Below are 11,967 nucleotides of genomic sequence, written 5' to 3' on the forward strand. Positions count from 1 at the left end.
AGATACGGGCTGTCGTTGTGTTTAGCGTTTTTTAAAAGGTATCCGTTTCGAACATACCTTTTATCGTTTTGTTCATAAAATTATTTCGAGTACGACGCTGCTTTCGAAAAAATTTAACTCGCGGCGAGCGGGAAGATACGGGCTGTCGTTGTGGTTAGCGTTTTTTAAAAAGTGTCCGTTTCGAACGTAGTTAGTTTCGTTTTGTTCACAGAAATATTTCGAGTTTAACAGTGTGGTCGGTGGACTGTCATAGGGGTTGGGAGGAGTTTTTTTATTTTAATTAAGTAAATTGATGTTTTACCCCCTGGAGTTCAGGGTAGTTTATGTAAGGTGTGGATAGTTGAAGGGGGTTTTGTGCATTTTTTGGGGTGAAGTTTGGTCAATTGTCGTTTTGAACATTTTTTGGGTGGTGTTGGGGGTCAAGCGACTAAAATCCCCGCGACCATTACTGTGTGGGGAAAATTTAGGGAAATTTCTTATAAACGAGTCAATCAATCAATTACGGAGTATAAAGTATAATAACCCTAGAAAGAATACAAGAAACGAAGGAAGGAGAAATTCGAGTTACTTTGTTGGATAGATCGAAGTTGGGTGAAATTTGAGGTATGTATTCCATTCCATCTATTTTGTATTTATGAACTATAAATAAAATACATTGATCTATCTGTATTCTATATATCGAGTAAAAAATAATAGTAATATAAATTTACAACAATTGATTGTTTGTGATTCCGGTTGGATCCTACTGCTACTGTTTGCTTAAAGTTCGTATTTTTTTTTTAATTTTATTTTTTATTTTTAATATCGTTGTTGGTGGTGGTCAAACAATCGTCTTATATGTTTGTGGTTCAAAAGGGTATTTACTAAACTTTTATAAGGGAAATCAAGCCTTTTCAAATCGAGTTCAGGTAGTGATGATTTTTGAGCCGTGAATAAAGCCTGCTAAACTTTGTGATAAAAGTCAAGCCTTTTTAATTACTGCGTGTTATATAATCAGATTTGATAGCTTGATATTGATCTATTGTTTATAAATTTGATTAAAAGTCGAGTCTTTTAGGGTTGTGAGTTATAGGTGAAGATTGACTAAAAACGTAGGGAATTGAATTAACCCACTAACTGATTTGATTGTTAGAGTATTAAATTCTATTAACTGATTCAAGTTATTGTTATCAACTCGTTGTTGTTAGATGGACCATGATGATGAGCATCAGCAGCAGCAGCGGCGGGTTTCTATTGGTTCTTCAGCATGTGACAAGTTGCCTCCTTTATTATCTTCTTCTTCCAAAAAAAAAATATATCCATGGTTTATTGTTCAGAACCTCCAAGAAGACGAAGACGACATGTGTACAGAATTTTACTCTACACTACATGATCCCCCGTTGATTAAATATCAAAGTGAAATCCCCGAGGTAAATGGGAGACGTATCCGAGGTTGTTTCCATGGCTGATTGATTCTATCAAGCCATCCAGATAATGTTATGTGGAGTCTTTGGAACCCAGTGTGTTTGAAGACTGTATGTCTTCCCCCTCTGATGATCTCGAAAGATGGAGATGGTAAATCATCATCATCCGTGTATGAATATGAATGTTTGTTGACTGCTCCTCCCGATGATCCCACTTCAGTCCTCCTGTTAGCGAGATGCGATGCATCTACATTTGTCTTTTGTCACCTTTCAAATCATCATCATCATCATCATCATCATCATCATCATAAAAGAAGAAGAAAGAGTATGATGATGATGATGAGATGGACTGAAATGTCATATGCTAAACAGCTCAAGATAATAACACATGATGGTGAATTACTACATAGCCTAAGTTGTTGTAGTAATGGTAAAATATATGCTTTAAATACCGACGGTTATCTCGGTCCTATTGTCATCCAGGTTGAGATTGTAGTAGTAGGAGGAGGAGAAGTTATGATTCAACTAATGATGTTTGGGGGTTGCCCTCTTCCTGATTCTCCTCGTCGTTATAAATTACAAAATTTTATGAAAGGACACGGAAAGGAATTGTTCTGCATTAACGTTTGTTTTAATATTAATAATAATAATAATAATAATGACAACACCACCGGGAAAATTGGTGATGTGTATCTGTTTCGATTAGACACCAGTAACATAAAGTCAGGAGAGTTGGAATGCCTCAAGAAATGGGACGTGAGTGGTTTGATAGTGGAAGAATTCGGAAACGAAGACATTCTTCAAGACTTGGACATTACTCGAGTTATGTGGGAAGAAATGTATGACTTGAAAGACGCTATCTTTTATCTGGATCTTGGTCGTCGATGTCGTGGTGGCTCCTCCATGTTTTATAACCCCGCAGTTTCCTCCGATGAGTTATTAGGAGGGGGGGGGGGGGGGGGGTGGTGGTGGTGGTGGTTATATACACATTCGTGACGAAATCGGCAGAATATTATACTTGTACCATGTCAGAGATAGAACCATGGTTGCATCTCTTATGCCTTCGCGATTGGTCCCAACAACCCATGTGTCAATGTGGGAAGAAAATCACGTAGAAGAAGAAGAAAAAGAAAAAGAAGCCAAATGCTGCAGTGGTACCGTCGTCAAACGAGAAAAGGGTGGTGATCAGACATTAAAAACATTAGACGAGCATAACGAAGAATCACTGTTGCTCAACATTCCGTTTGATCTGTTGGAGAGGATTACGAAACATTGTCTCGGTGTGGAGTACCTGAAGTTGCGTGCTACGTGTAAACGTTGTCGTCTAACAGCACAACCGATACGGTGGAGCAACGAGTCATCAATAAGAAGATTGCATAATTATTCGTTAAACTCACCATCCTGGCTGATAGTTGTAGATAAACGCCGAGAGATTGTCACGTTTACAGATCCACTGTCGGGTGATAACTACTTTATGAAGAAGAATTCACATCTGCTATCGATTGCGGAAGACGGAATGTATTGTTCGAGGTATGGTTGGCTGTTGTTTGAGAGCACAGAATTTGAATGCCCCGTGTTTTTTAACCCCTTCACAAGTAGTGATGTTCTTAAGCTTCCAGAATTTGGTGACATCGTAAGCTTATGTTTCTCGGCACCACCTAATTCCAATTCATCTGATTGTATAGTTGCTGGATTTTCATTTTACGAAGGACAATGGTATTTCATCTACCTTGCAGTAGGTGGTGGAGCTCAGTGGCGTTTCGTCCCTGTTGGTGATAATAATAATAATAATAATGATAATGATGATGATTGTAAATATTCTTCCTTAACATTTATAGGCCGAGATCTTTACGCATTGGTTGTAGAAGATGGAGAATTCCAAGTCGTCGTATTCAAAAATTTGTGTAATGAAGAAGAGATTCGGATAACTGCTTTAGCAGCCAAAGCACCACCATCGACAGGAGGTTTAAGTTGCTACTCAAAATATTACCTGATGAATTGGGATGAGCTTCTTTTACTGGTCATTGTGGGTGATGAGTATGGAGAAGTTGAGGTTTTCCTCAATCGAAGAAGAAGAAGAATAAACGATGATGATGATGATGATGATGATGATGATGATGATAATAATAAATGGGAGAATATACTTGATGATGTTGGTGGTGGTGGTATAGGGAAGCACACGATCTATATTGGTGGTTCTACGATGACATCATCTGTTTGTGTTAATGCCAAGACATCTGAAATGGAGAACAAGATCTACTTCCCGGAGCTAGTGTGGTTCTCACTCGAAACACGCACGTATCACTCCTCATCATCATCATCTGATGGGGAAAAAATTGTGAAATATTCCAGGGATTTCTTGGGCACGAAAACTCATTTCAACTCTCATGCTTGGATACAACCAAGTTGGTGTTAGCTACCTAACTAACTAAGTTAACTACCTAAGTAAGGTACTGTCATGTTTGAGTTACCTATTAATTTATACGTGTTAGTTATTTATTTTTTTTTTTTTTAAACTGTTTCTCATAAATGTTTTACTTTAAAACTTTTCCTGTTAAAATTTCGATGCAAGTTTATTGATTTTATTATTTAAGTTTCAGTAACAAGCTATTTTGCTTCTACATTGTCGATCAGTAGCACAAATTATTTGAATCCCTCCCTCCATTGGGGATGTGTGCGCTTAAATAAACACTATGTGTTAAGTCTCGATCAACTAACTAGTAGTATACTTACTTTTGATTAATATATAATAATAATAATTAATTAATTAATATGCAAGTTTTTAATGTTTATCAGTTAATATGGTCTACGAGAACAAACCAAATAAAAGTATTTCTTTAAAAAATCAATTTTGTTTACTATCAATTTCTTTCTTTCTTTCTTAGCATCACACAGCACACTATTACCAGTTTAAAAGAGTTGATACAGTCTACAGTGTATCAAATACTAGATGTGGCAGATATGAAGATGCATTCAATAGGTTTGCATTGCAGAAGAGATCAATAATAGTTTAGCAGCTTATCAGCATCCTATAGTTTATCAAATACTAGACTGCGTGGCTTAAGGTTTCTTTTTTTATCCTTTCAACTCATCTACTATTCAAAGTAAGCACCTCGTGAAACCAATAGCATTTGTGTTTTTCGGTAGAATTTGCAAATTCAAACTGATTAACTTTTAAATGGGTTGAATTGGGTACAAACATGTATCCTTGTGAAGAAATTTTTGGAAAGAAGCATGTCAAATGTAAGTTGTTTAAAAATTTGTATCAAATGAAATAAACCTTATAAGTCATGGTATTAGATTGGTTTTGAAATAATGTAGTTGGTAATCAGTTGACATGTAATCAATATTTTAGAATTCAAAAATCATGTTTTGATTTGTTATTCAACCCCTTAACATTTTGCCATCTCTAGCCTAGGTTAATACCAAAAACTACCCATGTGAGTTTAAGGCTGAATGTTTTGAGCTTGAATTAAGTTCAATGCAGGCGTATGTGGATTTCTTCCTTGGGGGAGGAGATGAGAAGAGAGATGACCTTCATTCTTCCTTCACTTGATCAAAGGTTTCCGCTCTCTTTAGTTTTTGGAGGAGATGGAAGTTACATGGCTCCTTTTGTTCTTCATAGCCACAATATTCTAACTAGCCTTATGATGAGCCAGGTCTGGTTTGATTCTTCTAGTTTATATTTATATTCAAAAACCAATTTTATAATCCTCCTACCTTGACTACTCTTTATTAATATGGGTGGGTTGGGTGGGTGTGGTAGCAGGTCAAACGGGTAATTTTGTGTATAAGATGAAGCAGGTTCTGTTCCATTGACCCTATAGAACTTTTTGTCTGACAATTTTCAATTCCCAATGGAGAATTGGTGGGTCATATATAATAACCTTAATCTACATCAATATTTGCATGTAAATTTTTTTTAGAAAGTCAATTTTGGCATCGAATCCTCTCATTTGCCACCCACACACCCGTTAGGAAGAAACTCCTCGCATCCATCGCACAAAGCGTACCCGGAATACTTTAGGTTAACTGTTTGGCATGCTTGGCCCGCACAGAGTAAAAGATACCAGATGCACAACCTTGAATATCACATGGTTTGAACTTGACTCAAACTTGATTAAAAATTTCATAATTTGTTCGAGTTCGAACTCGAATTTGAGGTTGATTAAGTTCATTTAAGATCTTAAAAGATATTTTTATAGCTATTATTTTATATGAGTAATTAAAAAAACAAAACTAAATATTCAAAGATTGGTTGAATCGAGTAATATTCATATTATTATAAATTATAAATATACTAACACTTATATTTATAGTGCACTCCTTTCGTGTCATGTTTTTTTGGTTTAGATTGCTACCACTGTCCATCTCCACATTGCACCTTTGTTTGGTAAGTTTTCTTTTTGGTTATATGCTTTTGTAAATTGTTACTCGTACTACTCAATGAAATTTGTTATTTGCTTCTTATTGGTGAAGCAAAAAAAAAAATTGGCATCTTCGTGTTTGAGTTTAAGGGCGTTTCATTGTGCCTTTCAAAAAAAAAAAAAAAAATATGATAAATGATCTTTGATAGTTTGATACGTATCAAAACTTCATGATCCTCACAATTCACTTGTGATTTTATATTATTTAAAGTTTTAAATAAATAAATAAATAAATAAGAAAAAAAAAAGATCAGTAACAATTAACAATTTATGGAGCATATTGCATCGAAAGTTGTCCCCGACAATTGAAGTTTCTAAATTAAAAAGTGATGAAGATTCTAGCTCAAGAATGGTAACAACTATACTCCAAAACTATACTCATATAATTTGCATGGAAGCTTATTTGCAGACCAAAAAAGCAAGGTGGATTGGGCTAATAATCATATAGTTTTGGGTCTAATAATCAAGGTAGTAAAGGATATGCTAAGGTTGAATGGAAGCTTATTTGCAGACCAAAAAAGCAAGGTGGATTGGGCTTGAAACCTCTCAAAAAATGGAATGATGTCCTTATTATGAAACAAGTTTGGAAAATTATTAGTAAAAAGGAATCCATTTGGTGGCAGTGGATTAATGTTGTAAAGTTAAAAGACAAAAATTATTGGGATTTAGGTCATGAATCCAATGATAGTTGGGGATGGAGGAATATGTTGGCTCTAAGAGATACTATGAAATCTCATATCTTTGTTGATGTGAGGTGTGGTGGACGTCAAATGATAATAAACTCAAGCCTTACTCTTCTAAACAGACATGGAAAGATTTGGGGTGTTCTGGGCCTAAAGTTGAGTGGTATCATGTGGTGTGGTATCCACAAATTACACCCAAGCATGCCTTTATTCTATGGCTTGTTGTGCAGGGGATTGTCCACCCAAGACAGGATCAAAAAATGGCAGCCTAATGTCTCATTTGAATGCAGTTTTTGTGGTAAGCGGGAAGACTCTCATGAGCATTTATTTTTAAAATGTGAATTCACTAGTCTAGTATGGATGAAGGTGAAGAATATGTTACTTTTTAAAGGGCTGCACAATGACATTAACCACATTGTTCGAGATTTTGCCAGGTATACTGCTGTGAAAGATATTAGGAATGTTCTTAATAAAATTGCTATTGGTGCCACTGTGTATTATATTTTGGTGGAAAGAAAGAGAAGATTGTTTAAGAAAACGTCAAGTTCTGTTGATGTTGATGATATCTGGATGGCTGTAAGAGATTTATTCGTTTAAAATCGACAAGTCTGAAAGTCAAAGATACTGTGAATGTGCAGAAGGTAGCAGGCCTTTGTGATCTAGACATCTAGTGTTGGTTGGCAATATGTCGCAGTTTAAATGAGGGTGTTATTTTGATTTGTTTTGTGAGTGGTTTGCTCATTTATATTTTGTTGTATGTTTGTGGTTTAGGGTATGACAATCCTCTTCCCTTTTATTGTAATTGGTATTGAGGTTAATATATTCTTACATTGGGAAAAAATTTTGAAAAATGTCATTATCCTTTTAATGTTGAATGATCTAAATCTATATCTAAGGTGTTGCTTATTTTTAAGATGCTTTCGTTTGATGATTTGCGGGTCATGTCTATAGAGAAGATTGTTAGAAATTAAATGGACCCAAACAACGATCACCAATCAAAGATTCTGATCCCACAATCAACAAACGGAAGAAAATAACGTAATGAAAGTAAACGACACAAGATATTACGTGGCTATATGCAATCGTTGTGATTGCTTTAGTGCACGACCTACTAAAGATCAATTTTATTGATTTTTCGTGCATAGGGTTACAGATTACATAAGGGGTTATATTTATAGTATAACCGAAACATGGAAAAAAATCACAAGCAAATTGTCCAACTTGGTCAGGAAGCAAGACCCTCGCGTTTCGCGACGCTAGTATGGCACGAACCTCGTGTTTGGTGAGGTATAGGTCGTGATCTGCCACCCTAGTATGGCACGAACTCTCGTCTATTTGTTTAAACTTCTTTACACCTTCAACAAAGATGTGACATAAAGGTATAGTGAAGACCACTTATTTTTATATCTGCAACATTTAGAATCACAATTCTAATATGCAGACATAATAAGACATTATTTTAATTTATATTTCAGAAAACTTAAGTTTGTAATAAAAATATCTGTGACCCACACACATAAGACATAATATGATCTGCAGCTAAAAAACAAACAACACCTTACCTAAGAGATTTGAGGCTTTAAAATATCATGTAAGCTTAATTTTATACTAGTAAAACCTTACAATTACGCTTATACATATGAATAATTTTACTTTAAAACTAAAGAGAAGTATACGTTGTTTAAGTAACACAATATCATTATCATTTATCATTATTATTTTTGGAAACCAGTAAAAATGAAAATTCATAAAACGGACCCAATCCGGGTTATAAACATAACAAAACCCGTCAAAATGACCCAAACACTTGTTTTCTTCCCGCCATGTCATCCTTATGTTCAACAACCCTATCCTCTTTCCCCACCAAAACCCTAACCCCCAATTCAAAACCCCAAAACCCTAACCACAAACCATCCAATTTCAACCCAATCGCCGCCGTTACTTCCACGTGTCACTATGAAACTGAAAGAGGTATCTAATTCGAAACTGGCGACACCTTCTTCCGCCACGAAAGTGCCACAGGCCGTGATCTCGTTGTTCTCGCAGCCGCTCTTCACAAAAAATCAAACAATAAATTAAGAGTTCTCGACGCAATGTGCGGTTGCGGAATTCGCTCAATGCGTTACTTAGTTGAAGCTAAAGCGGATTTTGTATTAGCTAATGATGCAAATGAGGATTGTAATGATGTCATTGTCTCGAATTTATCGAGCGTTTCGAGTGAAGACGAATGGAGGTGGAAGGTGAATCATTCCGTTGCGAATCGGCTTTTGGCTGATCGATATGTGGAAAGGGATTATTTCGATTTAATCGATATCGATTCGTTTGGAAGTGATTCAAGTTCAATTAGGTTTGCTCTTGATAATGTAACATTGGGCGGGTTACTTTACATTACATCAACTGATGGTTTTTCATCTGGTGGTCATCGTCCCGATCAGTGAGTTTAACATTTGTTCTTGTATAGTTTGTAGTTTATTCCAATTCGAATGCTTACTAACAAATGTATATGTATGGTATCTTTTATTTATGTTTCAGTACTTTAGCTGCATATGGGGCGTATATTCGCCCACTGCCCTATTCGAATGAAATGGGTTTGCGAATGCTTATAGGTGGTGCAATTCGTGAGGCTTCTGTGTTGGGTTATTACGTAACACCACTATTCTCTTACTATTCGTACCATGGGCCCATCTTCAGAGTATTGCTACGCGTTAACCGGGGAAAGACACCCCATGGCATGTACTGTTTGTTACAGTTTACGTGTTTACTTTTAAGTTTACAACTTTACATAAACTTATTAACGCCAAGTAATCGACTTAAAGGCATACGTATTTACATAAAAAGAGAATATAAGATCCAAAAAGTTTCAGTTAGGTGTATGTGCTAATTTCCTTCTCTAGAAAATGACTCAATGTTACAAATCGATGAAATTACCAAATACACCCAGTTGACAAATTTTGGATGTTACATTATCTTTCTGTTCAATTACTTAATGTTTATATATAACTTTTGATTAGTATTCATGTGACAGGCACTATGGTTTTATTTGCTACTGCGATTCTTGTGGCCACTCTCAAGCTATTTCATTTGAACAACTAGGTCACATGAAATGTCCTTGTGGATCAGATGTATGATTTTCACTTCTAATTATACATGGAAAACGGGTCAGGTTGGGTCGGTTTAGGTAACGGGTTAAAACGTTTTTGGGTTGAAATGGGTCATGAAATGCCCTGGATTTGTTGTATTCCTCCTGAATTTTGTTTTTGAGTGTCTCCCTTTAAATCATGATGTAATGCTGTTAATATCTGCAGTTTGTTTATGTTTTGTAGTTAAAAAAAAACTATCTAAGATGGTCTAAAACTGTCATATGTTACATACAGGTACCTGAGTCGCTTGTTGTTTCTGGGCCTCTTTGGACCGGGCCGCTTCATTGTACAACCTATCTTAAAGAAATGCTTACTTTGGCAGGGGAATGGGGATGGTTGGGTGATGGCTCAAAAAATGATTTGGATAAGTTATTACACCGGATGATTGATGAAAGTGATCCTAAGTTATTGTTTGGTTACATCCAACATGATGAGGTACATACTTTTTATATCATCTTTCGATGTTCTAAAAGTAAGTTGTTGAGTAAATTTTCAACAGTCATATCTTATTATATATGTCGATCATTATATAAACAGTTAGCAAGTCGTGCAAAGGTTAATTCTCCTCCTGTCCTGAGACTAATGAGTGCCATCCGGAAGGTACTTGCTTTAAGATTGAATTTTAAATCAATTCTGTAGTTTTAAAATTAACTTGATATAAACACAAAGATTACTGAACCATGTAATGTTGATATAACCCTTGTTTTCATATTGTTTGTTATGGTATCTATTATCTATTATAGGAAGGATACGTTGTTTGTAGATCGCACATTTCCAACAATGCAATCAAGACAAATTGTCCCATGTCTGAGTGTATTAGGATCGCAAAGGAAATTCAACGACACGAGTAAATTAAAGAAGTCAAACTACTACACTTGTTGTTGTTTATGTGAGCTGCTTTTAGCTGCCTGCACAAATTGTCCCTTTTGGTGGTTGATCGTTCGCAGAGCCTGGATTTCGGTGCGTCTAGAGAAACCAACCGGAACATGCGGTCTATTCTTTAATTGATAATCATTCTTTACTTAGAGAATAGGACTTTAATTCATAAACACCATAGTTACGGAAGAGTTACTGATGGGGGATATATAAATATTTATAGGATATGTTCGCTGCACTGGACATTTGCATCATTACATATTTGCATGTATTATAATTATAACTAGAAAAAAAATTCGACTGCGCGCTGCTGCGGTTGTATTCAACGTGCGGTCAAATTTGAATATACGTTGTTTGGTACCTAATATATCTAGTAGGTTGAGTTGTTTGTTGGACGTGTATGTATGTGTATGAAATATAGCCCGAATTATTTAGTGTTTTTTAACGATGTCCGTTTCGCGTATAGTTAGTCGCGTTGTGTTCGTAAAATTATTTCGAGTTGAACGGTGCTCTCGGAAAAATTTAACTCGCACCGAGCGAGAATATAGGGCCCGTTATTTAGTGTTTTTTTAACGATGTCCGTTTCACGTATAGTTAGTCCCGTTGGGTCTCTCTGATTTTTTCGAGTTGAACGGTGGTCTCAGACCGAGCGAAAAGATAGGGCTCATTGAAAATTCGGGTGGAATTAGTTTTTTTATTTTAATAAGATTATATATTTACGCTTTCTACCCCTGAAAAAGTGGGAACTTGAGGGGCCGTTGTGTAAATTAAGTCGGAATTGAGGGACCGTTTGTAGTGTGAACGCAAACACAAAACGACAATCAAATAATATAAAACTGAAACGACGAATTCGGGCGTGAGTTTTAGTATATAGATAGAATAGAATAGAACAGAATAGAATAGAAGATAGATAAATATCTTCATATCCATGATAAGAAAGTTAATGGGTGGGAGTTTTAAGTTACTAAATTGTGTTTAATTTTTTTGTCATAGATACCGAACTTGGTACAAATTATTTTACGTGGAGCTTTCATGCGTCTTTAATCTCTAATGAGCTGAAAGTCTTGGTTAGCTAACTTTTGGATCATGTTAAATGTTTCTCTTATAGATTGTGTTAAGCTGAGTATTAAAATCATGTTTTTCAGATATCTGGTAGATAACCCGACCCGGTCTTTACCTTCACCCTTGTGGCCTTCGTGATTGTCGACGTCAATGATTTATATGATCAACCTAACCTATTGTTTCAAGCCACTGCACTAACACTGGCACAAATTATTCTCGAAAGACAAAAGATCAACTAACACTGTTCCTGTGCAGCCAATTTTGACTTTTTCAGCAATATTTTTTTTTCTTTTTAAATAAAAATTCAAATGGTTTTCTAATAATATAACAAGTGGGTGTGTGGCTTGCTAGACAAATACAAACATTTCCTTGTATT

At 35.6% G+C, this 11,967-nt stretch overlaps 2 protein-coding genes across 15 annotated transcripts; both read left to right on the forward strand.

Moving 5' to 3' along the window:
* Positions 1-2,364: 2,364 nt before the first annotated feature.
* Positions 2,365-7,381, forward strand: LOC139861201 (uncharacterized). Of its 14 annotated transcripts, none has more exons than XM_071849510.1 (5): positions 2,365-3,853; positions 4,200-4,233; positions 4,304-4,468; positions 4,891-5,796; positions 6,229-7,381. In XM_071849510.1, the coding sequence occupies exon 1, from the start codon at positions 2,446-2,448 to the stop codon at positions 3,817-3,819; it is 1,374 nt and encodes a 457-aa protein (XP_071705611.1). In that variant the 5' UTR covers positions 2,365-2,445; the 3' UTR covers positions 3,820-3,853; positions 4,200-4,233; positions 4,304-4,468; positions 4,891-5,796; positions 6,229-7,381. The 14 variants fall into 14 exon arrangements, with proteins under 14 accessions (XP_071705611.1, XP_071705622.1, XP_071705613.1 ...); XM_071849521.1 differs by lacking the exon at positions 4,200-4,233 and having other exon boundaries at positions 4,289-4,468; positions 6,229-6,811; positions 6,948-7,381; XM_071849512.1 differs by lacking the exon at positions 4,200-4,233 and having other exon boundaries at positions 4,289-4,468; positions 4,891-5,500; positions 5,757-5,796.
* A 955-nt stretch (positions 7,382-8,336) lies between these two features.
* Positions 8,337-10,944, forward strand: LOC139864937 (uncharacterized). The gene is given in 6 exon segments (XM_071853500.1): positions 8,337-8,947; positions 9,046-9,246; positions 9,539-9,635; positions 9,888-10,088; positions 10,191-10,253; positions 10,397-10,944. Coding segments are annotated over 6 exon segments (1,281 nt in total). The 3' UTR covers positions 10,505-10,944.
* The last annotated feature ends 1,023 nt before the right edge of the window (positions 10,945-11,967 follow it).

Source organism: Rutidosis leptorrhynchoides, chromosome 8, assembly GCF_046630445.1.
Source record: "Rutidosis leptorrhynchoides isolate AG116_Rl617_1_P2 chromosome 8, CSIRO_AGI_Rlap_v1, whole genome shotgun sequence".
Lineage (NCBI taxonomy): Eukaryota > Viridiplantae > Streptophyta > Magnoliopsida > Asterales > Asteraceae > Rutidosis > Rutidosis leptorrhynchoides.